We start from the raw sequence: 25,784 nt of genomic DNA, 5'->3' as shown, positions 1-25,784 counted from the left end.
CCACAAGTTTGGTGGCCAGGGTTAGGGGTACAAATGGTTCCAATCACCAGCCAACCCTCTTGGCTTCCCCCATGTTTACCTGACTCCCTCTCCTCATTAGCCTGGGGCCTAGGAAGCTGGAGTCTGGAAACTGGAGTGCCCTCAAGTGGTGAGAGCCTGAAACAATCTTTCTACCACATTTTGAAAATTTTATTTCTTCCCCATGAGACAGGACAGTTGCTGCTGCTCCTCTCTCTGTCTCCTGGCAATGACCCTAAAGTGCATATCTCCCTCCCTAAATATTGAACAAGGACACACACACATGCCAGAGCTTTTTTCATGCACAAAGTACTTTGACATTGATTGCCAAAATCCCCATTTTATAGATGGAAAAAACTAAGTCTCAGAAGGCTTAAGAGACTTGCCGAAGGTCACTCTGCTCTTTCTGCTGGCACCTAGTGGGGTCTGAGTGGCAGGCATGAAGAAGAGATGGGCTACCTTTCTGTCCTTAAACAGAGGAAGACTCTGTGGAAACCTGAGCAGCTCAGTCCTCCCAGCTGAGCAGATTTTTAGAGGGGCCCTGGGGACCCAGAGGCATATCCAGCAGGCAGCACCAGGAGGATGAGCATTTGCAACAAAAGGCCTAACTTGAACAAAACACTTTGGGGTCATGATGCCTAGGACTGAAGACATGTTCAAGGGCAGCCCTGGGAATCTGTCCATTGAAAGACCCATGTCCCTGGGAGGCCTGTCCACACTTGCTTTTTGGCCTTGGAGAGCCTTCCCACTGCTCAGATCCAGAGAGTTGGCACTTCCAGGGGACCTGGTTGTAGCCCTGAATGGCCAAAAGCAGATCTGACTCCATTCCCTGTGCTTGCTTTTCCCCTGGGTGAGAACCAGGACCTAGAGAGACACTGCACAGTCCTTAGTCCTCACCCCAACTCTTACCCCTGGATGCCCAGATTGTTCCAAGTTTGAGGTATCCCAGTCTCGGAGATCTGGGGGTGCTGCTTTGGAGGGGCTTGCTTTGTTACGAGTGGCCTTCAGAAATTAATCACATGGAGTATTAAAGTAGGGCAGAGCCCTTGGTCGCCAAGTTCTGGCATCCTCATTGTGCAGAAGAACTCGGCCAGAGTCCCAGCAAGGCACTGACCGAGCCAGGCCTGGAGCCCTGCATATCAGATTCCTTGACTCTGCTCCGTGGCCAAAGAAGGGCCTAGAGGGCATGGGTCTTTGTCTTGGTGTGGTCTTGGTCACAGCACTCTGGCTGGATCATTCATTAGGTGTAACCACGGCATTTCTCCTCAATTGCAGTTGAGTGAAAGTAGGTGGAAGGTCTGCTTTTCCATCCTGTATTCCACTGGATCATTACAGGGTATGCGGTCCCCAGCTGCTTGCCAAGCTTGGGAATCCAGAGAAGGGCAGGTTGGGCAGTGGAGTGGGCAGGTGAGAAGCAGGCTCCATGCCGGTATGCAACCCCAGGGGGATCCAGGCCCAACCCATCTCTGAAAGCAGGATCACAGCAGAGGAAACCCAGCCAGGCTGACATCAGATTCCACACCTGAGCCTCTGAGAGCTCAGGTTCCTATGGGCATGCCAGGCTAGCTGCAGGATTTATGCTTTACGTGTCCATGTTCCCCTCTCCTAGAAAACTTGTTTCTGAAATTAGGCATTACATGGTTCTAGGACCCAGCCTTCAAAATTCCCGGCAGGCTAGCTTCAACATTCCATAGCCAACCTTGCCTGAGCCAGACTTGGGTCCCACTCCCTCAGTTTCTTCAAGGGGTACTTTCTATCTTGCATGCTGTTCAGTCCAGCCCAGTGGCCAAGTGAGGAACATGGGAGTTGGGACTGGCTGCCACAAAGTCAGAAAGGGAAACTAGAGCTGTTGCTTCCCTATGGCTACATCTGTAGTTCCTGGGCATCCTTGCTGTTGCAGTGAGGCCTGGTACCCATTCCAGCTCCTGGTAGAGGGGTTATTTTCCTTCCTGAAGATGCAACAGCTTTGCAGATAAGTACCAGCCCATGGGAGTCAAATGGGTGAAATCATCTTGGGCCTGACCCCAACAAGACCAGCATCTCCAGGCTCCAGCCTTCCTCCTCATGCCTGAGTGTCAAGGAAAGAGTGGGACTGCCCAGAGACCACCTTCTTGGGTCAGCCAGATTGTCTGGATCTATGGTGGGACTCAAGCTCCTCCTTACCCATGTGGAGGTAAGGCCAGGCCTCTAGCAACTTGGAGTTGTCTGTAATGACCTTTAAAGGCCCAAGGGCCTGTCCCCATCTCCTGACTAAAAGGCATCTGCATCCCTGTTTCATATCACATGACAGAGAAACCTGTTCTCATGGCATGTAACATCCCTGTGAGAGAGCGTTGTATATGATTTTGTATTTTTTAATTCCTTTTAATCTACAGGTTGGAATCTAATTTTTAAATTTTATTGGAACTCACATTTTAAAAAGAAAAACAAAATAATAATAATAATAATAAACCTTTGACTGGTGTCTTCCAAGTAGTTTGATCAAAGAACTTATAGGTGTTTTCAAAACACAGCCTGGAGTGTAAAGATTGGAAAGCCCCATGGCCTCGCTTGTGTGTACGAAGTGTAAATCTGGTTTTGTTTTGTTGTTTTGGATTCTTTTGGGTTTTTGTTTCGTTTTGTTTTGAAGATCAGATAGTGATCACTCTGAAAGATTGAAGCCAAGAATTTGTAACTATGATATTTACTGTAAGCTGTAGAACATTCAATAACTATTAAAAAAAAAGTTTCCAAAAAAAAAAGTCCAGGGTGACCAGACTGGTGGTTCTTGGGGCAGGGAGACACAGACCACCTCCTGGGCCAGTGAGTCCCCTGGGCTTCTTCCCAAGTTGATCCTAAACTTGTGTGATACTTGATCCTAAGGTGTGTGACACAGGCGCACAGGGAGGCCATGAATGATGAAGGCTGATGTCTACCAAGTGCCCCATGTGGCCGGCGCGCTGCTTTATGCTGGGTAACTCATAAACCTCACAGCACGATGGGAGGTGAGCCCTGTTGTTAGCCCCGTCCTCGAGACGGGGCAGCTAAGAAGGGTAAGTACCTTGGCCAAGGTTACAGAGCTGGTGAGGGCAGAGTTGGAACTCACAATTGGTCTGGCTCCAAAGCTGGGGTACCGAGTCCCGCATTCTCCTGCCCACCCCGGAGGAGGCAATCCCCGAGTTTGCCCAAAGGGTAAATTTGTCAGGTGGGGAACCAAGGGAAGAGCTTGGTGGTTTGAACAACAGTCGAGGGAGGTCATGTGGTCTCCATCCAGTTGGTCATCAAGTGCTGTCAGTTTTACATCCTAAACATCTGTCTCCCCTCTGGGCAAAGCCACTGCCCTAGTCCAGGCCTGAAGTTCTGTCTGGTCATTGTGGGTACCATTCCCTCCCACCGCCTGGTCCCTACAGTCCATGCTCTCCCAGCCTCCAAGTATTCAATCTCCTCCACTGGAGAGAAAACTGAGGCCCACCTCAGTGACCCGGCTCACCCAGAGCTGTAATTAAAACCCAGGACTCCTAACTCCCCAGCCCTTTTCACCACACTGCACCCTGTGCCTCCCTAGCACCCTCCTCAGTTCTCCCTCCCGTCCTCACCTAACATGGGTCTCGTTCTGTGGTGCAGTGGGAAGCTCTGTCAGGTGTGGGAGGGGAAGGCACCTCTGGCCACAGGGACTGCTGGGCTGTGTCACAGCAGTGTCTTCAGGACAGGAAAGGGATTTTTCCCAGGACTCAGCTCCAGGTCACAGTGGCAGGGCAAAGGACCAGGAGCAGGCAGGGAGGCAACAGACCTGGGCCCCAGCACCCACCATTCTGGCCTGTGGGGGAGGGGCTGTGGGTGGAGTGAGGAGAGGTCAAGCTCAGAATTCTCCTCGGGTGTCAGCCCAGGGCCCTACCCTGTCTTCCAGCTCCCACCCCTGCCAGCAGCCTGGGCCCACCCTGAACTCAAGAGCTGACAAGACTGCCAGCATTTAGAGCAGGCAAGCCTGGGACAAGCCACAGAAGCTTCTAGGTGAAGGTGGGGGCCTTGAAAGCCAAGGGCATCAGACACACCCCTGCCTGATCCCTCAGCTCCTCATCCCACACTTTTGGGAACTGGCCTCAACATCCCCAAGGGACAGGTGAAGCAACTGAGGCCAGAGCCTTACCTTTCTCTTACCTTCCAGCAAGCAGGAAATGGGGCAGGAGCAGGGAGGGGGGGCAGTACTTATTACCCCAGGGCCCAGCACGGAGATGGGGATGCCCCTTACCCAGCCTGGGAAGCCCAGACCCAGCCTCGGTCACCACCCTGGCTGGCATCTGTATGTGCCTCACCCCAGATGAGAGAGCATCTGGAGACCACAGTCCACCCTTCCCTGGGAAAGGAGGCCAGAATGGGAGGGGCTCAGCCTCCCACCCCACCCACCTGGGCACTGTCTCCTCATCCCGTTGTGTCATCCAAGTGGATGGCTGAGGACAGCCAAGTTTGAAAAGGCAAACTCTCAGATGCAACTGAACAGCCAGCAAATAGGGACACTAGTGCACCCTGGCAGCCCCAGGGAGGACATCCTTGGGTGCACTGGTGATGCCCCCTAGTCCCCTACAACAGACACCTTGTTCTAGACTCTGGCAACCTTTGGTGTTCCAGAAAACTCTTCCTAATGCCCAGCTTCTGTGTCCTTCCTTCCCCTCTCCTGGAGCAGGTGAAGGTTTGTCTCCTGGGTCCTCAGAGGTACCCTCCCTCTCCTGCTCACCTGAGAAGCCACCGAGAGAGAAGCGTGTACCCTAGAAAGGTGAGAGGCAGGGAGAGGTTGAATGTCAAGGCACGTCTGCTCAGCTTCCTCTCAGGGCAGGTGTTTTCTCTGCAGCTACTCGGCCAGGCCCTACCATGGCTTCTGTGAAGCTGGGCCTCCTGCTGTCCCATCATGACTGCCACCCTCTCCTAGCTGCAGCAAGCCTGGGACTCCCACAGGCTGTCGCTTTCCACACCTCCCCAGGTTCCATCAAGCGTCATTTTCTGGTTCTTCAGCCTCTCCTTGGGCTTCTTTCCCATTCGTGTTTAAATGTCCCCCGCCTCACCCCCATTCCATCTTAAAAAAAATACCAAACACAAACAGAACCTGGAATTAACTAAAAACTCTCTCTCCCTGGAGCGTAAGGCCCCACCAGCTGTCACCTGGCACAGTCTGGCTTCCACAGGGAGCTCAATCCTGGTCCTGCACCTCCCACGTCCCTGTGTCCACTAAGCAGGGGATGCTCCAGTTCTGACCCTGCAGCAATGCCTGGCTTTGTGACCCACACTGCTCCCCACACACTCGTCCTTCCGTGGCTTCCCGGACACTGTGCTGTCTTGGTTTCCTTCCCACCTCCTTGGCAGTGCCCCTGGAGTAGCCCAGGGGTCTGTCCTGAGCCCTGTCCCTGAAACATGTTCCCTTCAGTCCAGTCCTGGTGCAAAGGCCCACCTGAGTACTTCTAGATAGTCCCATAGCCCAGGTCTGTTTCTTGAGTGCTCCAGGCCTTCACATCAAGACACCTTAGGACATCCCATGGGGCTGTATCACAGGTACCCTCAGGACTGCTCCTCCTATTTACCCACCCTACTGGCCCAGCTGTCCCTAATCCCTTGACCCACATCCCATTACCAAACCCTAGTGGTTCTGTCCTAGGAATCTCTTGGGTCCCTGTTTCTCTCCACCACACCCGTGTAGCCTAGCCTCCACCATCTTTTGCCTGGATGGCTGCATCAGCTTCCTTGTGGAACCTCTGCTCCCACAGCTCCTCCACTCCCCATACTGTGGCCAAGAGCAAGCTGACCAATCATGCTTTTCCCCTCCCCAAATGCTTTAGAGGCTCCTTGGCATAAGACATGCTTCCGAGGGCCCATGTGGCTGCCTTCTGCTGCCTACCCTCTCCCCAGTCTCCACACCTCAGTCACCCTCTACTTCCAGCTTCTCCAGCTCCTCATAGTTTGGTTGATGTCTGGCCTTTGCACATGCTGTTCCCTCTGTGGAGCACATTTCCCCTTCCCACCTTCTCCAGCCCCAAAATGTCTTACCTACCCCTTCCATCTTCCACTTCCTTTAGAGCTGTGCTGTCCAATACAGGAGCCACTAGCCACATGAGGCTATTGAGCCCTTGAAATATGCTAACTCATATTAAGATGTGCTGTAAGTGTAAAATGCACACCAGGCTTCATAGCAAAAAATAAATGGCTCATTCATAATTTTTACACTGATTTTATGTTGAAATGAAAATATTTTAGATATGCTGGGTTAAAATTAAGTCCACCTGTTTCTCTTTTTTAAATGTGGCTATTAGAAAATTTTAAATTACGTGGCGCATACTCTATTTCCGTTGCACAGCACTGCCTCTAGGGGCCTCAGTGAAAACCAGATGAGGTACAGCCTCTTTCGGCCCCATTTCACTTGCTGCCCGGTGCTCACCTGCCCAAGAGCAGGTACTGCAAGGGGAGGGATGGCCCGTCCCACATATGGTGCCCGACACAGAGCTAAGACCTATTTGGCGAATGGACAGATGACCTGGGAAGAGGCACAGGGAAAAGAAGCTCCTCATGACACCACTTTCCCACCTTTTATTATTCAACAATTGGATGGGGATAGAGACGCAAGGATAGGACAACAGCAAAGTTCCAATAAATAAAATGGGGATGGCAGTGGGGCCCGTGCCTGCACCGCCCCACATAAATAACCAGGTTGCTGAGTGAGTGGAGATGGGGGCTGGGCAGTTGCCTGCACTGCCCAGGCTGGGAGACAGACACACCAACACCACAGGGACACAAAAACCACCGAGGCCAGAGGTGCCTCTCCAGCTCCATCACACACCCCTCTCCCCCAAGGCTCCTCAGATCCTGGGGGTGGCTGGGCAGGCTGGGGCTCTGTCCCACAGCCCTGCCCAGGTCAAGTCTGTTTTTTCAATTTCAATAAAAACAGCAGGGTCAGGGGCAGGCACATGCATTAAGCCACTTCTGTAGACAGAGCCGTGGATAGGCAGCCCCATAGGGGCCTTGGAGGTGGAGGCCCTAGAAGCAGCGAAAATGAGCCAGATAAAGCTACTAATGGGAGTGGTGGCAAGGAGGCAAGCCCTCCCCACACACAACCCAGCCCAGAGACTGCAAGGGACCCAAGGAGCCCTGGCACTGAGATGTCGTTCTCTCCCCACTTCACAGAAAAATTGGGACCCAGTGATAACCAGGGACTTGCCCAGGATTAGAACCCAGGAACTCAGCCTCCCAGCCCACGGCTTTTTGTTGCCCCTTCCCTGTACAGGACCTGCTGGAAGAGGAGGGGGAGGTACATGTGCTCTAGGGCCCTGTACAGAGGCAGGCGGCCACTAATTACCAAGGCTTGGGGCCAGGCGGGCCAGGCAGGGTGCCCCTCCCCATCGCTAAGGCCTAGCCCCCTGGTGGTACAGAGGATACTGTGAGCTCCTAGGATCTGGCTAGGGCATGGTACAGGGTCAGGGGCATCCTGCAGGGAAGGAACTGGGTGGCAGGGAAAGGGGACGGGCTCTCAACCTGCTCCTGCACACAGCACTCACTGGCCGGCCTGCCTCCTCACTGGGGCGGACATTCCCACCTCCAGGCCTTGGCCTTTGCTGTTTCGTCGGCTGGGCCATAGCTGCTTGATCCTAACAGGCCCAGCTGCAGCTCTACCTCCTCCAGGAAGCCTTCGGAACCTCCCAGGGCAGGGCTGCAGTGTCCTCAGATGAGACAGCCCCTCAGATGACCAGGTTGCTCTCACTTAGCCGGACCACATAGCGGTTCTCCTGGGGGACAGGGGTGAGGAGTTGGAGCTGAGTCGGGGCTTCTGGGCTCCAAGAAAGTGACCCAGGGACCCCGAACCTCTACCTCTGCCCCATACAGTGAGGGTTGGCCCAGGTACGAACAGACACCTTCCCCTTCTGGGCCTCACCTCAGCCTTGTTCTCTGCTGGGGGCTTCAGCCACTTAGTATGGCTTCCACCACTTCCCAGCAATGCTCGCTGCTCAGTGGGGAGGCCAGGCTGCGGGGAGTTGGGGAGATCACCCCCTGATGGCCCAGCCTCCGTGATGGTCTTCACCTCAGAGGCTGCTGAACTTGTCCGCTGCTCAGGAATTCGGGCCACGCGGAACCTGGGAGAAGACGTGGTGCAATCAATCCCCCATTAGAGGGGGAACCCCAGGAGTAGAGAAGACAGCACCTGCCAGGATCACTCAGCAAGTTCATGGATCAGAGCCTGAGCCCTTCCCACACCCTCCCACCCACAGATGAGCCCCCAACACCCCTCAATCCTAGGTTGCAAGTGGACAGGCCTTTGGCCTGAGGGGCCCCAGGTGTGATGGGGGCCAGGACCCTGCCCGGGGGGCCCAGGCTTAAGTGCAACACAGCATAGCTGGGAAGACCTGACTTCTCCCTGGCCACTCCCACAGAGGCTGGAAAGGGTGGGGTCATCACTGAACAGGGTGTTCAGGGCTCACCCGAGGGCCTTGCCTTCCCCTGGCTGTCATGTCTCTCCCTGACCCTGCTGTGTCTCTGCCCACCTCACCTGCCCACAGACAAGATGGTGATCTCGCCCTGGCGTCCTGCCTTGGCCCCAGCCTTGGGGGTCCTGGCTGGGTTGGGCAGGAGTTTGGGAGTGGGAGTGGTGGCAGCTGCGGCCTCAGGGGACAGGAGCACCTCAGGCCACTTCTTCTGGCTACAACGGGAGCAGCAGGGGCCAGAGATTGAGGCCAGGCCCTGCACGGTGTGGAGGTGGTGGCGATGCGGGCAGATGTGCGGCATGTTGGGGCGGCCCGGTGGCAGCCTGCAAAGGGGACAGGTGGGAGTGGTCACTAGGGCAGGCCAGGCCCAGGGCCAAGAGACCCCAGGAGGTAGTGAAGGGGAATCCGGGTGATGGGAGAGGAAACATACCCAAGTGGTGAGTCCCACTGGGAGGCAAGCTGATTACCCGTGGTTTAGGGCCCTCCTTGTCCACCTGCCCACTCACCTGGGCACAGGCCTGTGGCTGGTCTGCACCAGCTGTTTGTTGTGATACTCCTTCAGGAGCTCCTCCAGGGCCGCCGCGTTCTCTGTGGGCAGCTGTAGTCAGAACCCGGCCCTGGGCCGTGAGGGGCACCGCCCCGACACCCCGCCCAGCACAAATCCCCCTACCTACCCACCATCCCCTCCCCAGCCTGGCCATGTGCCTTTTCCTCCACCCCTCATCAGGCAAGAACAGGGGGAAAGGGCAGCAGCAGCAGCCACACTGGTCAGAGAGGGCCAGGCTGGCCAGCAGTGTCCCAGCAGGAGGGGCAGAGCAGGGCGGGACTCTGACCCCTGCAGCTGCCTCACAGGTTCTGGGAGATCCTCCTCTCCTGGGAACAGGGATGGGGTCAGACCTTCCCCTCACCTTTCTTCTCTGTGATCAGGCGCACCAGGACCCCGATGGTGTCCTCATTAGCGTCCTCAGCCCGGTAGGCAGGGTTGATCCCTGGCGAAGAGAAAAGGACCATGATCCTGGGAAAGTGGGGGAGCTACACTCTTGAGCTACCCCAGGATATGGCGGCAGAGGGTGCCTCAGGTTTTCCTAAGAGTTGGGCTACAAGCCTCAGTGTTTATGCACCTGCGACACTCCAGGCCTCAGCTCTGATTCTGAGAAGCCCAGTGTCACCCTCACTACTCAGTGTCACTGCTCCCTCAGGAAACCAACAACCCCAGGTCCTAGCAGTTTCAGGGCCACCTGAACTCCAGTCCCTGCAGAGTGAATGTGTGGGATGGGGGTCAGCCTCTTCTGGGGCCTGCCCCCTCCACTCCTCAGCCTCAGGGATCCATGGGCTGCCTCTGCCCAGAACCCCCAACAACTCCAGCAAATTCTGCCATTCCAGGCTTGTCACCTCCCTGCACACCGCCCTGTCTATGTAACTAACTGAGGGCCCTTGGTCAGCTTAGGGCCCAGACCTGAAGGGCTCGAGAATGGGCCGTGTGATGATCAGTGCTGGGCCGGCAGCAAACAGCTCCTAGGACTTGTGCCCAGGCAGCAGCCAGCAGGTAAAGGAAGTCCTAGGCTAAGAAGACAAGTGTGACCTGAGGTGAAATGGCCTAAGCTGCCACTTTCCTGCCTGCCCAAAGCTGTCCCCTTCCTGCCCGTCCAGACTGCAGTGTCAGGAGTTGGGAAGGGCTCTGGCCAGCCCCAGGCAGCTGGGACGCTGGCAAGGGAGGCGCCATTTCCATCTTGACTTGGCCACAGGCTCTGTGAGCAGTGTGTGAGCATGTGGAGCGCCTGCCCTCCTGGCCTTAGAGGCACAGTGTGAGGGGGAGAAGAAAGGGGCTCAGGGCCCTAGGGTAGGGGTGGGAGGAACCTGTCTCTCCCTCTGGTTCCAGGACTCGTAACTCAAACCACAGCCTGAAGCCGAAACCTGAGCCTCTTGTGGTGCCTGCCCAGAACAGCTGCCCTGCCAGCCCTTCAGGCCAGAGGTCAGAGGTCACCTTGAGTACTGAAAAGGCAGTCCAACCCTTGAACCACACACCAAGCTTAGCCCCTGAGGGGTCTGAACTGTGGGTGGGAATCCTGCTGAAGCCACTTGACCCCTGCTCTGCCCCCGTCGCCACCTTGGGCCACCTCTCCCTTCCTTCCACTTTGTCAGTCTGCAGTGTCTCCTCTGCAGCCCACGAGTAGCACCTCCAGGAAGACCTCCTGATTAGTCCTCTGCAGGCCTTTCCCTGTCAGACCCTTCAGGCCAAGTTGGTTCCCTCAGGCAGCCCCCAGGCTGAGCTGGGCTGGGCAGCCCGTGCCTTCTGGCCTCCCCACCCAGACCCAGGCCTCACCGCTGCCTCCACCTCCAGAGCCAGGCCCGACCTCCTTGTGGGCTGTGCAGTGGTAGCCCTTCCGCTTGAGCAGGTTACACACCAGGATGCCCAGCAGCCCCATGAGGCAGAAGACAGGTACGATGGCAATAACCGCGTACTGGGCAGCCGTCTCCTCAGGGCTGCCTGCGCGTGTGCTGTTGTCTGGCTGCCGCCTCTCCCCAGTGCCGCCAGCCCCTGCTGCCATCTCCACGCCACGTCGGGCCCGCTGCCTCCACTCTGAGCACCATGGAGGATGGAAGCATGGAGGAAAGACAGAGGCAGAAAGACCCAGGGCCCGAGTCAGGGCGGGGGTGTGTGTGTGTGTGTAGGGGGTACTGACATGGCCAGAGCTGCCCACTCCCCACCATGTTGGGGAAGCAAAAGCCAGCCCCTCCTCCTGTGTGGCCATCTGGTCAGTCAGCCTGAGCAAGACATCCTCAGATCTCGGTCCTCAGACCTCAGGACTCTCAGCCCTTGTCCGCCCCGCCTGCTGGGTCAGAGGGGTGAACAGATGGCACCTGTGCACGTGCCTGGGCACGGGGACACTGGGTCCTGCCTCCCCAGGACCTGGTCCCGGGGGTAGTTGCCTCAGAAGGTGACTGACTCTACAGGTGAGAGGAGCGTGTATGTGAATGTGCGAGCGTGTGCTCACACTCATCTGATGGGTCTCTTAGAGGGGGTGAGGACAGGAGACTGGTCAGGATGTGAGGCTCCCAGGCCCCCAGCTGTGGCTGCCACTGCTGGATGGTCTCTGCCACTCAGAAGTGAGATGGGCAGACACAGCCAGAGGAGCAACTGACCACATCCTGCTGGACACACTCTGGCTGCATGCCCCCGCCCCGGGCTGAGGGAATGAGGACCCCACTCTCCTGGATGGACACTGCAGGGGCCCCTTGGCTCAAGCTTGCCAGAGCCCCTCCCACACACCCCCCAACCAGTCCTAGCCCCATCTGCCACTCACCATGACAGCTGTGAGTACCCAGGGGTGTCCAAGAGCACGGCTGACAGGGAACGCCGGGCGCCTCTGAGGGCGCGAACCACCTACAGGGAGGAAAGACGTCATGAGGCCCCAAAACTATCCTTAAGGGAGGCTGGACTCCTTCCTACCGGGCACCCTCACTGGTCCTGACCCATTCCACTTCGCAGATGGGAAGACTGAGGCCCATCTCAGGGGTCATCTGAGGGGTGGGTGAGGCTTGGACCCCAGGATCCAAAGTCCTGGTCACCCTGCCATGAGCCCCCATGCCCCACCCCGTGGCTCACCCAGGCTGGCAGTCTCCACATAGTGTGTCTCGAGTCGCCGTGCCTGCCTGGGCCTCTAGCCTCCCTCGAGGGCTGCAGTGGGAGTGGGGCTGGCATGGGCTAGAGCCCCACGAGGCTGAGAAGGTGCCCAGGGGACAGGACCTGCATAGTGTGCCCTGCTCCAGGCCCTGTGGGAGGGAAGGGGTGAGAACAAAGCCAGCAGCCAGGCCTGAGGCCCCTGGGAAGCCAGGCCTGGGGACTCCACCCCGGACCCTCAACAGTCTTCCCAGGGCAGGGCAGATGGGCAAGCCAAGCTCACCAGGTTGGGCTCCTCCCCGGGTGGGCACTGCCAAGGGGTCACTGATGTTGGAGTGGCCAGAGGCCAGGGCAGCAGCTGAAAGAACAGCAGGCAGGACACACTGAGAGAGCAGAAAGCACTGGACGTGGCATCTTTGAGGCCATCTATCCACCACCAACTTTGTGATGCCCCATGGGCGGGGACTGCTGACTGCACAGAGCCACCCCCAGGCTTCAGGGAGACTCTCTAAGCTCTATCCCTCATGCTGCAAGGAGAACCTGCCTGTCCCAGACCTGCTGCACCACCACTGCCTAGGTAGGGAGAGACCACATCTACTTCTAGAAAATGCTGGAAAGCCCCAGACAGGCCAGATCAGGATCTCAAGCCCTTAGGTCTCTGAGTCACACCCCTTCTAGCTAACCAGGATGGTGAGGAGGAAATGCTTCCGAATTCCTCTCTCAAGTTCCGCCCCGCTTCCTGCTGCCTTGGCCCCCACCACAGCTGGGCATGCCAGTAACCAGCCTCGGTTCATCATCCCTGGGGCCACGTCTGCAGCTGGTGCTTCCTATTCTGGGCCCTCAGCTGAGTCTCTGGGACCACATCCTCCTCCGTGACCCCCCCATGACACAAGGCCAGCCTCCTCACACCCCTCACACTCACACAGGGCATGACACATCCCAAGGGAAGCATCTTCTCAATTCATGTCCCACAGCCTGTTCCACCGGGAGCTCCCTCTGCTTCCCATTCCAGGTACAGTTGCCTGCCCATAATCTCTCCTGCTGTGGGGAGACCCCTCCGCCCACACCCTGGTCCTCTGATTTGGCTCCATCTTGGGGATAGCAGGCAGAGTAGAGCCAGCTGCCCTGGAGGGCAGACGAAATGTCACACAGGAGGCTAGGGACCTCTTTAGGCCCTGGACCTGGCTCCCAGCACCTGCCAAAGGCTGAGAGGCCTCCCGCACCAGGAGAGGCAGAGGCCAGGAGGTGCTTCCTGGGGTCAGACGGCCTGGGTTCTTCAAAGGAAGAGCTAAGTGACCAACCCCAGCACCCTGTCCTGGCCTGGAGTTCCTGAGCAACATCTGCACTCCACCCCTCAAGGGCTGGGGTGCAGGGCTCAGGACTCGGCTCTTCTGGCTTCCCCACCATCCCATCCCCAACTCACCACCAGGAGGCAGGACAGCGGCCAGTGCAGCGGGCTCAGCTTCATCCTCAGGCCCCGGGGGGTCCCCAGCCTGGGGCAGATGGAGGGCAGGCTCAGTGGGTAGCGGGAACAGGCAGGCACTGCTGCCCGCCCAGCACTGCTTCCAGGACAGGACGGGACAGGGAATTCACAGGTGTTGCTGGACAGAGTGTGGGGTGGCCTGGCCTACCCTCACTGCCCCCACCCCAACAGCCTGCAAGGGGGTGTCCTGTCTGGCTCCAGCCTTCCAGGGCAGCACAAGCTGGATTGGGGCAGAGGGCCCTGCCAGGCTTGGGGGCCTTCCTGGAGGACAAAAGGCTTCCTTTTCCTTCCAGAAACAGCAAAGTGCCCTGGGGCGTGGGCAGGGGAGGCTGGGAGGCAGAAAATCCCAAGCTGCAGCCCTGGGGGTGGGGCAGTGAGAGGGCTGGCAGTCTCCCCACACCCGGCCTCACCAGCTCTCAGGTTCTGGCCACTCAGAACTCCCTGCAGGCCCAGGAGCATGCCGGGCCTCTGCTTCTCTGCCTTCACTCTTGCTATGTCTGCTCCAAGGAAGGCCCTTTCCCTTACCCGTCAAAGTCCAACACAAAAGCCTCTCTTTCTGGAATCTTCTCTAGACTTCCCTTCCTCCAAAGCTGAGTCTGGCCCCGAAAGCTCCTGCGTGTCTCCCCACCCCCACCTCATGACAGTCCTGGTCCTCCCACGTGTCCCCCCGCCCCCACCCCATGACAGTCCTGGTCCTCCCATGTGTCCCACTGTCCATGCTGGGCCAACTTCTCCACAGAGGGCTGGCATGTTGCTGACTGCATCTCTCGGGCCATGAGCAGACCCGGGGCCAAGGGGTGGGGGGAGTCGTGGCAGCCAGCACTCAGCCTTCCATCCTCTTTCGGGCACCTACTGTGTGCTGGGCACTGCCCTCAGCACAGGAAATAGTATGAACAAGACACACACTGTCCCTGTCCTTGGGGAGCTCACACCCTAGGGGAGACCAATGGCCAACAGATGAACAGTGAGTGTCCCCCCACAGACAGTGGGAAGTGCCAAGAATCAAAAGAAGGCAGGGTGAGAGCAGAGAGTGATGGGCACTGGCCCGAGGCTGAGCCCCAGGCTCAAAGTGGGGCCTCCTCTGGAGAAAAGTCTCCAGCCAGTAGACAAGGTTGGAACAGCAGGAGGGATTTGAATCAGACAACAAAAGGGACTGAGGCCAACCGAGGGAGTTCGATGCGTGCTTCCAGGAGGCCCAGCTTCAGGCTCCCGAGGGTGAGGGAAGCCATGTTTGTCGGGCCTCAGCCACAGACTCCTGAGGGGTGGCCTCAGAGAGCCAAGCCATGGCCCAGGGCCCCAGCAGGTTGAGGGGACCCTGCCTGGAGCCCCGAGTTGTCTGATGCCAAGCCTGGGAGGAGAAGCGCTGCCCCAGAAACCCCAGGTCACACGAGAGCCCCTCAGCCTACAGGTGGCCCAGACTTCCCACCTGGAAAAGAAGCCCGAGGAAACCGATCCGCCCGCACTAGGCGGCCTGGCCTGGCACAGACCTTGGCGGGCCAGGGGTTTGAATTACACCACAGGGGAGGGGAGGGGCAGTGGTCACACCATCCTCGGGACTCTCCAGGTCATTGGCAGCAGCTCTTGGCCCAAGGCCAGCTCAGGGGAAAACCTGGGACAGGAGAAGTTCGGGCCACAGAGTAGAGTGAAGGTCACACCCTGGCCGTCAGCACCCAACAGATGGCATCCTCTGATCCACACCCCCACCTGTCCCTCTTCTAACTTGGTCATAAGTCTTCTTTTCTCATTCCTGTCCCAAAGTGTCCCTTCCCCCTGCCCAGGCCCAGCTCCCACTCAAGTCCACCTCCCCATGCTCCCTCCCCTGTTCTTCACAGGATCTCACCCCTAGACTTGACCATGAGCCCCAAGGCCTCAGGCTGGCCCCGCAGCCCTGCCCAGTCCCCAGACGCAGCACCCCTCCATGTCCCTGGGGTGGGCCCAGAGGGCTGGGGCGGGGCTAACTACAGCCACAGAGGGGATGGGCCGAGTCCCACCCTGGCCCTGCCCAGCACCTGCTGGGTGACCTGAGCCCACAGGGAGGGGCTGTGCAGATGCTCACCTCCAGACAGACGCGAGCTGTGATCTCAAGACTTCTAGGGAGAAAATGGGGGTCCAAAGGCCCGACCCGAAGCCAATGAGGGCCCACTCAGGCCCATTCACAGACACTGCCGCCAAGCGCCCTGACGCCTTCTAATTATGTGCCTTCTAATTACCCCAAACCGGCACTTACCCCAGTCTGGCCAACCGAGTCTCTGCTTACAGCTGCTTCCCCAGGCCCGACTGAGCCCCCGACAGACCTGCCCGGTCAGGCAGCCAATGGCCAGCCGCCCAGAACCCTGCACACACACGTGGACAGAACTGCTGCTGTGAACCCCCGCCCCTAAACCCCCTTCCCCACCAGGCCTCCAGCATCTAAGCCCTGAGCCCCAGAACCCTGATGGAAAAGCAAGCTCAGCTCGAAGCCCCTTGGCTGGCTGGGGATCTGTGAAGGCCCCATCCCTACCCCTCTGCCTTGTCCTGAAGGCCGGGCAGTCAGTGACCTTCCAAAGCCCAGAACCTCCCGGAGGGCTTCCTGGAGGAGGGAGGGCTGTCAAAGATGGGCAGACTAAGGCCTGGAGGAGAGTAGCATCCTCAGCCCACAGCCAGGAGCCTCCTCTCCCACCCCGGTGCTCCTGGCAGAGGAGAACCACCCCACAGGGCCCAGGCAGAGAAGGAAGTTAGCTTAGAGGCCACTCCTTCCCGAAGTCTCCCAGCCTGGGGCCAGGCCCCATTGACACCACTCCCTGTGGGCCCTGAGCCCCTGCTTCACCTGGCCGGGTCTCAGTTACCTCACCTGCAAGATGGGGATGTTTCCCTCCCAAGGCAAGGTTGTTGGGAGGTTTAAATGAGGCAACGAGCCAAAAGCAGGTCGTGGGACTTCTTCCCCATCACCCCTTCTTTCCCTCCGCCCCCCGCGCCCAGCTTTATAATTAAGTGTTTGCTTACTTGTGTACTCGTTGCCCCCCAACCAGACAGCAGCGAAGGCAGGGATGTCTGTCTCATTCACCACAAACCCGCCCCCGCCAGTGTCTGGAACAGGAGGCTCATGGCGGGATGGGGGAGCGGGGGGAGGCTTCCTTACAGCCCACTCCCACCCTCCAAAAAATGCCCAAACAATCAGAACAGAAATTCCCTGGAAGAAAGCCAACTAGCAAAGCCATGACCAGGGCCCCAAGCTGGAGGCAGCGGAGCCCTGGGGAGGTGCAGCCCTAGAGGCCTCAGACAAAGAGGAAGCTGTGGCCCAGGCTCAGCAGCTTCCCCTTTCCCAGAACTGAAGCTCGGCGGGGTCACCCGGGCCCAGCCTGGGCCCTCCCCTCCCCGCACTCACTCTCCAGCCTCACTCTGGCCTGTGTGGTGGCCACTGAAGCTCCATTGAATCCCAAAGGTCTCGCAGAGCCCCATGCCTACCCCCCGCCCCCTGGCCTCCAGTTCAGCTCCACCTGCAGCCCAGGTGTCTTGACGCCGAGATCTGGCCCCTGCCACCCCCAACTCCAGCCACTCTGAGCTTCTTTTGATCCCCTACACTTGCCTCTCTCATCCGTGCACTGGTACCTGCTGCTCCTTTGCCCAGAAACCCCTGCCATCACCTGCCAACACCTCCTCTTCCTTCAGAGCTCAGATCAAAGTCATTGCCTCCTGGAAGCCCCTAACCACCACCTCCCCTTCTGCATTAATGGCACGTGACCATCCTGTTTACCCAGCCCCTTCCCCACGTGCTGCCTCTGGATGTGGGTAGGTATGTGCTGAACGGTGCGGAGGAGGGCAGGGATCAAAAAAGGCACTCTCAGGAGAGGGTCCGGCTTTTGCCAAGGTTGAGAGGGCCTGACAGCAGGCTGATGGTTAAGGAGCCTGGGGGGGGGGGGGGGTGTTAGGCAGGGGATTCGCCCTGGGCTTCCTGGGGAGAACCAGCCTGCTCTGCTCTTCACCGGCTCTGTGGCTGTGGACCCCCCTACAGAGGGGGCTGTTGTGAGAGTAAGAGGAGGGAATACACGTTAAATACTCAGCACAGGGACTGGCACAGAATAAGCCCTCAGTTAAGTATTCACTGTGCCTCAGTTTCCGCATGTGTAAACTGTGGAGGGGGATGACACACTTGAAAGGCAGGTGTGAGGTAAAATACGATTCTCTTTTGTTTATTTACAATGTCTGGCACAGAGCCTGGTACCCAGGAGGTGCCCGATTGGCCACGGTAAGAATCTGGGAGGCGGGAGCGTGCAGGAAGGGAGAGGGGTCTGGGAAGGTTGGTGGACAAAGGCCAGGTCACGCCAAGCCTCGACTGCCAGCTGAGAAGCTGGCACTGCCCCCAGGGCCTGCAGGAGCCCTGAAGGGTTAGCAGGGGAGGGAGAGGATGGGACAATTTGTGTCTCAGAGGGCTCGCCAGGCTGCCGGCCAGGTGAGGTGGGACTGGGACAGAGGTGGGAGGCAGGTACTTCTGTCTCCCCAGCCAGAGGCTCTGGGGCCTGTGGACCTCCCTGCAGCCTCCAGAGGCTGGGTTGCCTGGAAACACAGCTGGACACAGGCCTCCCTCGGCGGTGGCCGCACCCGAGACAGGAAGACAAAGGCCACCAGTCAATAGAGAAATCCAGGTTAGTGAGGAACCCAGCGGTTCCCTGGCAACTGGGGCTGAAGTAGGGCAGTGCCCACAGTGAGCGGCAGGGAGGGCAGCCAGGCACTGCCTCCCTTCCCTCCTCTGCCCTCCTTCCCTTGGGCCAGGCCCTCCGCCTGGGTTGCCTCCACTCCTCACAGGAGAGGTGAGTATCTGTTTCACACCCGGGTAAACTGAGGCCACAGGGGTCACACAGCCAGTAAGTGGTGAAGCAGGGATGAAGCCCAGATCTGTCTGACTCTGCTTCCCATCTCACTTCTGGGCCCGCCTACCCTGGAGCCCAGCCCGAGGCCTGGCATAGAGCAGATGTTCTCCCAGCGTTTGCCAACCTAATGGCAGAGGCTGGGCAGCGAGCGGCACACAGTACATGGTTCAGCCAAGGGGCTATCACACAGCACATGCCCTAGTCTGTGCCAGCTCTGGCGGGAAAAGGCACTGGGACCTGCGAGAAGCAGAAGCCTGGGGAAGGCTGGGAATTCCCAGGGGAAGAAGAGGAGATCCCAGGGTGGAGCCCAGCTCCCTAGGGCTGCTGACTGGGGGCCCAGAGATATGCAGAGGCTGCCTCAGGGCCACTCGGAGAGAAGGGCGCCCCCATTCCCACCCCCACCCCAGCCTTGGGCAGCCACGGTCTCCCAGGTCACAAGCCTGGGGTGAGGACTCCACACGTGCAGACCCCTAATCCTACATGGTAGCCCACCAGGCAGCGGCTGCTCCCTGGCCCATCCCCAGGGGCCGGGCACAGTTCTGCCCCTCAGACCTCCTGCTGCCACAGGGCCTGGGCTTCAGAGGTTCAGGGGGTGAGGTGGGAAGGTGGGGCTGAGGGGGCTAATTGGCCCTTGAGGCTAAGAAAAGGGCTGAGGTGGCCAGACGAGGCCCACCCGACTCCTCGCCGTCTGGGTGTGGTACAATCCCTGCCTCTTCCCTGGGCTGAGTCTGGGGCTGCGGAGGGGGTGCCCAAACCAGACAGTCGTCTCTGGGGCAGAGCTGGGGCTCCCCAACACCCCCTCACTAACCATTTACTGCGTGCCTCACTCCCTCCACTGGCCTCAAAGACAGGCCTCCAGGCATCACAGATGAGGAAGCTGAGGCACAAAGAGGCTAAGTAGTACCCTGTAACAACGTGGTCTCAAAGGAGACAAGGTTTGCCCTACCGGAGTAGGGGCAGCAGCCCCTGCCCTCACCACCACAAACCTGGCACCCCCACTGCTCCTGCATGCTCTGCTCAGCCCAGCACCCAACCGCTGGGCACCACGGGCTTCCTGCAGGGAGGCTGGAGGACACCCACTGCACACCCTGCTCATGCTACTGCTGCCTCCTCCTCCAAGAAGCCACCTATGCCTCGTGCCCGGGCTGCTCTCTGGTCCCCATCACTAATGTGCCAGGGCGGCCCAGAGTCTGCTCAGCACAGGCCCTGCCCCATCACCCCAACATGGCCGACTTGGGCGAAGCTTTGAGAGAGAATGAGAGGAGATCACAGCCCCAGCCTGCTCCGTTCTCCAACTCCTACAGAATTGGGGTGCTGGGGAAAGAGACCTCCATTCCCCAAAAATCTCAGCTCAGGCCCTAACCAACAGAGCTTGAGGACTGGGGTCAGCAAGAGGCGGGAGGCTGGGCTCCGGAGTAGTCACGGCGAGGTTTGAGCTCTGGCTCACCACTTAGTGGTTCTGTGACCGTGGGCAAGTTACTCACCCTTCCTGAGCTTCAGGGTCCTCCTCTGAAAACGGGGGTTCTGGCCCCGCCTCTGGGGATGTGAAGGGGAGAAGCGGAGCCACTGTAAGTGCTGCTGGGGGGTCCTCTCCTGAGTACAGTTCCCACCACGGCCCACAAGGCCCAGAGGAGGAGCCCTCAGATCGAGCAGCATCCAGCCAAGGTCGCCTAGTGGTTCAGTGCTTTGGGGAACCCAATGTCGGTCCCAGCAGCACGGGTGGAGGAGCCTTGGCCTCTCGGGGAGGACTCTGGGTGCCCATTTCCCAGCCCCTTAGAGGCCGGTGTCCACCTACTCCCACAACAGCTGAAGCCACAGTCAGGAACACAGAGGGCTGGTGAGCAGTCAGGACCCAGCCCCACGTCCCTGGGCCTCTTTCCTCCTCCATAATTGGGGTAATTGTGCCTGTTCAGCTGACCTCCTGGTGAGGCTGGAGGATCCAGGGTTCGTAGGCGAACAGTGGCTCTTCTTACAATCAGGCCACAGCCCGGGCGCTGCCTCCTGCAGGAAGCCTTCCCAGTCTCCCTGTCAGGTTGGACCCTCCCCTCTCCGGGCCCCTTCAGCCATCACTGTTTGTGGTCTCCCTCGAGGGAAGGAGGGAGGCAGGCGGTGGCATGCAGGAGGCTGGGCACACAGCAGGGCCAGACACTGTGGACGGCCAGGCCCCTCCCTGTGCTGACTGCCCCTTCTCATGGTGAGGGTGAGCAGGTCCAAGCTTAGGGCCTCCTCCTCTCTCCACACACACACTCAGACACTCCCTTTAGTTGGCTGCAGAGGCCCCTCCATCCCTCTCTGTCTGTGCCAAACAGCCAGGGCACACACTCACAGCCACATGGGCTGTTTATTTATAGAGCTCTCATCTTTCCCAGGGTGGCCCAGGAAAGAGCTCTGGCCTTCCAGACTGACAGGCCTGGGTTAGGACCCCAGTGACACTAGAGTCTTGAAAGCCCCTTCCCCTCTCTAGGACCTCTTTTCCCTCCCTATACCTGGAGGGGACTGCAGACCCTGTGGGCATGAGGCTGAAGATGTAAGAGCCTTGGGTCCTAATCCCAGGGCTGGGCACACAGTAGGGACACAGCAGTGGTTCCCTCCTGTCTTCCCTGCCACCCCGGCCCCAGTTAAGCCCAGGCACCCAGGGGCTCAGCACAGAGTGGGCACTAAGCTTTGCCAGAGACCACATCCCAGCCTCTAATCCTGAGTGGGAGCAGGGCCGGAGTGGCCCTGCCGGCTGCTCTCAGGCAAAACCCCTCCCGCTCTGGCCTACCTGGCAGACCGGGTGGCCTCGTAATGGAGGGAGTCTGGCCTTGCCCAGCCAGGCAAGGCACTGAACAGCCCCACCGGCACTTCCTTCTCCCCCTGCAGGTAGCCAGCCTGGTCTGTCCTTGGCAACTGATGCCAGAATTGTCAGACGACCCTTGCCTCTACCTGGAGACAGGGTTGGGGGCTGGGAGAGAGCTTGAGTGCCAGAAGGTGGCTGTGTGACTCAAACTAGGATGCGTCCCCTCTGCTCTCTGAGTCTTGGCTCCCCATTGAGCAGCTCGGGAAGGAAGGGGATTCCCTGTCAGTGCGGCTGAGAGGAGACCTGAGCCCAGGGACTAGCACATGGCAGAGCCTCAGCGCTTTCTTCTGCGGGCCCAGAAGGAGGGCCTTGCCTGAGGAGGGCCCAGGGCAGCACCAAACTCACCCCTCCCCACGGGGTGGCCTTGAGTCTTCACCCCCAACCCCCAGCACACATTCAGGAGCATCAGAGACCCTGAGTGCAAACCTCCCTATGCATCCCAGCACACAGTAGGCCCTCAGCCTACAGTGGCTGCCCTTCCTCAGGAAGAGGGCTGGCCAGCACAGTATGGCAGTGGGAGGGGGCAGGCTGCCGGCCAGGCCAGCCCCACCCAGCTGGGCATGCAGGGCCCATGGGTGCCCCATACCTGCGCCTGTTCCCAGAGGTGAGGGGGGACACCCAGCAGGTGGACCACAACAATGAAGAGGGACTCACATTGGGCTGGGGAGGGATTCCTGGGAGAGGGGTGACTGGAGCTGTATCCTGAATGGCCAGGAAGGTTCTAGAAAGAGGGGACAGCAAAAGCAAAGGCCAAGTAGAACCAGGCATCTGGGAGCGAGAGGTGAGGATGAAGATGTAAAGCTCATAAGGGCCTCAATGCTAGGATGAGGAGTTTGGACTATTCACTGTAGGCAAAAAGTTACCTTAGAGAGGTCACTCTGGCAGAGTGTGAAGAAACTGCAAACGGAGGCAGAGAGGCAAGTACAGGAGTCTGGGCAAGGACAGCAAGGCCAGTGCCAGAACAAAAGAGGCAGCCCTAATTTTGTGAAGGTGTGTCTCGGGCCTGCTTCCAGTCCTGGGCCACGTCCAGTCCTCTGGGGAACGTGTGGCAGGACAGAAGTGCCAGCCTGTCTGGAGGCTGAGAGCCAGAATATCAGAGTTCTGGGGGCCTCGGGTAAGTCCCTGCACTTCTCAGAACCTCAGTCTCTCCTTCTGTAAAATGGGCTGACCGTATGAGCAGGGGCCGGTGCTAACTGCCCCTCAAAGTCTCCCCTCCCTGGCCAGACACAGGCACCTCCCTCCAGCAACTATCACACAGGTCACATGTGGAACCCAGCCTGGCCCCACTGTGATCCCTGCCATCCCAGGAGGCCTACATTACCAGAAAGGTTTGGCTTGGGCAGAGCACAGGGTGGGGCTGGGGGGTCCTCCACTGGGGCTGGGACCAGAAAAGGAGGGTAACCCTTCCCCTCTCCCCCCACTCCCAGGCCTAAGCTATTTCCACCTCTTTGTTGGGGATGGAAATAACTCAGGCTCAGCCCCAGGAGACCAAGACAGCTATTCTGACCAGCCCCAAAGAGCATCGCTCCAGTCATTCCAGAGAGGACAGAGGGATACCCCAGTCCCTAGCTCCAGCTCTCGGCCAAACAGCAGCAGTGCTCAGAGCTAGCAGGAGCCTCTGGGAAGAATGGGGAGACTGAGGTCCCTGAGAGGAGGGGGCATAGGCTCAAGGTCTCTCGCAGCCTGCTCCCCACCACAGCACATGGCAGGATTTGGGAAATTGCCCCTAGAGCAACTCCAAAGAGGGGGCACAGGGCCCCTCAGCTATGGTGAAGGTCAACTGGGACTCTCAGTTATTCTCGCCACCCTTGGAGCCTGGGCTGTGCTGCAGACTCCAGACACTCTTCAGAGCTATGTGGACGCTCCCACGGCCAGCTACAGGCTCTACAAGGCAGGAGATAGGCCTTTCTGGTGACCTCTGGCTAGGGGTGAGAAGTGAGGGGAGGGAGGACAAGGAGGTGAAACAGGAAGACCATGTCACCCACCTGCCCCCAATGTTTCAGACGTGTGCAAACACACACCACACTCAGAACTCACAATGGCACGCTGGCCAGACCATGCCTGCCAGCCCGGGTTTGAGAGACGCAAGCTCAGAGAAGCCTCAAGCAGACATTGGGAAGGTGGGTGGCCCTCTCCGTCTCACAGCTTCAGGGGCAGAAGACCTGAATGCCAGTCCTGGCACCGTCCTGACTCTTTGTGACCTTGAGCAAGTCACTTTGCTTCTCTGAGCCTCCGTTTCCTTCTGAAAAACAGTCACCACATCTCAACCACTGTGAGGAGTCAACAAGAGCACTCCATAAAGTGTTCAGCACAGTGCCTGGCACTGTCCCCCGACCCTCGCCCGCACTAGAAAGCAGTCAACATTTTCAGAGGATGACAGCAGAGGACAGAACTTCCAGATCCTTCAGCAGGTGCCCCTGCACCCCTCCTGGGCTAGGGAGCCTGATTTCCATTCCACCCTGCATGAATCCCACAGACCCTCCTGTGGGCGTGGGAGCCTCAAGGGGGTCTAGCCCAGAGGTGAAGGGGCCCTGCTCCAGCTCTCCAGCAGCAAGAACTCAGCCTCCCAGATGAAAGCCCGCTCATGGGGAACAGGTCCATGCCCCCTCTCCCTATGCAGGGAACTAAAGAAAGGAGACCTGGGCCAGAGAAGTCAGTGTCTATGGATCAGAATTTTGGGCTTGGTGCAAGGAGCTGTGCTTCCAACGCTGTCACCAGCACCGGGTGCAGCCCCTGGGCCACTGTGTCCCCAGCAGACAGTCTGCCTGCATCCCCCACTGCAGTCTTTCTGCCCGAAGGGAGGGAGGGGAGAACAGAAGCCGTTGACCCAAAAACAATAGAGGATCCCAAAGTGATGATTCACAGTCCGGTTCACAGCCCAACACCTCAGTGTGCAGATGGGGAGACTGAGGCCCAGTGGGGGCAGGTCTGAGAGCAAGATGGTGCCTGGGCCCAGTGAGAATACAGGTTACCAGGGGGCAGAGATGTGCCAGGTATCTGGGACCTCAGAGAGAGAGTGTGTGTGTGTGTTTTTGGAAGGTGGAGCCTGAGGCTACCTCAGGGCCCCTCAGCTGCTGCCAGAGGTGTCACCCTACCTATCAGATGCCACCCAGCCTTGGCCCCCATGTCCCTCTGCTAGGGCAAGTCACTCAAGGTCCACCCCCTCACTAAACTGAGCTCCTAAGTGGGGCCTTCTTGGGGACAGTCTTGGAGAGACCCCTATCCCCTGGCCCTCTCCTTCCCTGCCCCGCACCTTATCTGCTGGCAGGTGTTTGAGGTTCCCCCTCCTTCCATCTCTCACTCATTGCCTTGAGGAGCAGACACACAAACACACACACACGCACGCACACACGGTACTTGACCCCACACACACACGATGGCCCCAGTGATTCAGGGGCTGGTTTTCACAGAGGAACTTGGGGTTCCTCTCCCGTTTCACACTCACATTAACGAGTGGCCCTGGCCCTGCTCTGGTCACACACAGTGACCCCAGTGACCCGGGGCCTCTTACAGCGGGCTGGGGTCACCGCAACCCGCAGTGACCCGGGGTCTCTCTCTCACACACAATCACACGCACACACTCTGCCTGTCACAGACACACAGAGCCCGTCTGTGTCTCCCGCTCGGCCCGGCGTCACCGCCCAGTGTCCCGGCCCCACGTTCGCCCGGGCTGGGCCGCCTCACGCGCCGTGTCACCCACAGTCACGGGCTGTCACCGTTCAGGACCCCCCCGCCCCGGCCGGTCCCGCAGCCCGTCATGGTCTCGGTCCAAGTTTCCCGGGCCGGAGGCGTCTCCTGGGCCCGCCGGCTCCTCCACCGGCAAGTCCCGCCGCTGCTTCCCCACCGCGCGCGGCCCGGCCTGGAGTCGCGGCCCGAGGACGCGCGGGGCCGGGGCAGGGGGCTCCGGGACGGGCGGGGCCGCGGCGCGGACGGCGCCGGACAGGACGCGGGCGCGGGGGGGCGCGGGGCCGGGGCTGCGGCATCCGCCGCGCAGGCCGACTTCCTCAGAGACGCGGGGAGGCAGGGGGCGCCACTCGGGGCCCCATCCCTCCGGGCCTGGCCGCGAGCAGCGGATCCCGGCCTGGGGCTCGGCGCGCCCTCCTTACCTGGCCGCCCCGCGGCAGGTCCAGCAGCCCAGCTCCGGAACGACGCGGCGCCCGAACCCGACCCGGCGAGCGCACCGGCGGCCGCGCAGGCTGCGCGCCTTTTGAATGAATCGCCGGCCGGGCCACGAAGGCGCGCAGCCCCGCCCCCGCGCGTCACGGCCGCCGGCCCCGCCCCCAACGTCAGTGTCGGAGCTCGCCCCCCCCCCCCCCCCCCGTGAGGCCGCCGAGGGGCTCGCGCTCTCCCGCCGGGCAGCGCTGCTCTGTGTCGCCATCTCTCGAGCCCCCCGGGAACTGCAGGGGGCTGCGCGGGGCACCGCGGCCGAGCCTGGGAGGCCTCTTCTTGAATCAGCCCCTTCCGCGCTCCAAACCAAGAAAGGAGGGGTTGCGCGATGCAAGATAGACTGGAGACTTGGATGCCACTCCGGGTCCTGTCA

The 25,784-nt window shown here is 59.3% G+C and overlaps 1 protein-coding gene across 6 annotated transcripts; it reads right to left on the bottom strand.

Annotated features, from left to right (window-relative positions):
- Positions 1-6,552: 6,552 nt before the first annotated feature.
- RELT (RELT TNF receptor) lies at positions 6,553-25,448 on the bottom strand. Of its 6 annotated transcripts, XM_046638508.1 has the most exons (12): positions 25,351-25,377; positions 13,499-13,568; positions 12,998-13,200; positions 12,359-12,433; positions 12,061-12,227; positions 11,759-11,838; positions 10,777-11,034; positions 9,362-9,442; positions 8,960-9,041; positions 8,519-8,776; positions 7,907-8,105; positions 6,553-7,760 (listed from the first exon to the last, which is right to left on the bottom strand). In XM_046638508.1, the coding sequence occupies exons 3-12, from the start codon at positions 13,025-13,027 to the stop codon at positions 7,713-7,715; spliced, it is 1,278 nt and encodes a 425-aa protein (XP_046494464.1). In that variant the 5' UTR covers positions 13,028-13,200; positions 13,499-13,568; positions 25,351-25,377; the 3' UTR covers positions 6,553-7,712. The 6 variants fall into 6 exon arrangements, with proteins under 6 accessions (XP_046494464.1, XP_046494459.1, XP_046494462.1 ...); XM_046638503.1 differs by lacking the exon at positions 12,998-13,200 and having other exon boundaries at positions 25,351-25,448; XM_046638506.1 differs by lacking the exons at positions 12,998-13,200; positions 25,351-25,377 and adding an exon at positions 23,282-24,557.
- Between the last annotated feature and the right edge of the window lie 336 nt (positions 25,449-25,784).

Source organism: Equus quagga, chromosome 14, assembly GCF_021613505.1.
Source record: "Equus quagga isolate Etosha38 chromosome 14, UCLA_HA_Equagga_1.0, whole genome shotgun sequence".
Classification (NCBI taxonomy): domain Eukaryota; kingdom Metazoa; phylum Chordata; class Mammalia; order Perissodactyla; family Equidae; genus Equus; species Equus quagga.
Note: the sequence above shows the minus strand (reverse complement) of the source record. Positions and strands in the feature narration are given on the sequence as shown.

Bases quoted from the DNA above. Each gene is read 5' to 3' on its own strand.
- RELT (XM_046638503.1), bottom strand. From the start codon at position 13,543: ATGAAGCTGAGCCCGCTGCACTGGCCGCTGTCCTGCCTCCTGGTG. The intron at 12,434-13,498 runs GTGAGTTGGGGA...CTGTTCTTTCAG, and splicing joins CGCTGTCCTGCCTCCTGGTG to CTGCTGCCCTGGCCTCTGGC. The intron at 8,106-8,518 runs GTGAGGTGGGCA...GTCTTCTCCCAG, and splicing joins ACCATCTTGTCTGTGGGCAG to GTTCCGCGTGGCCCGAATTC.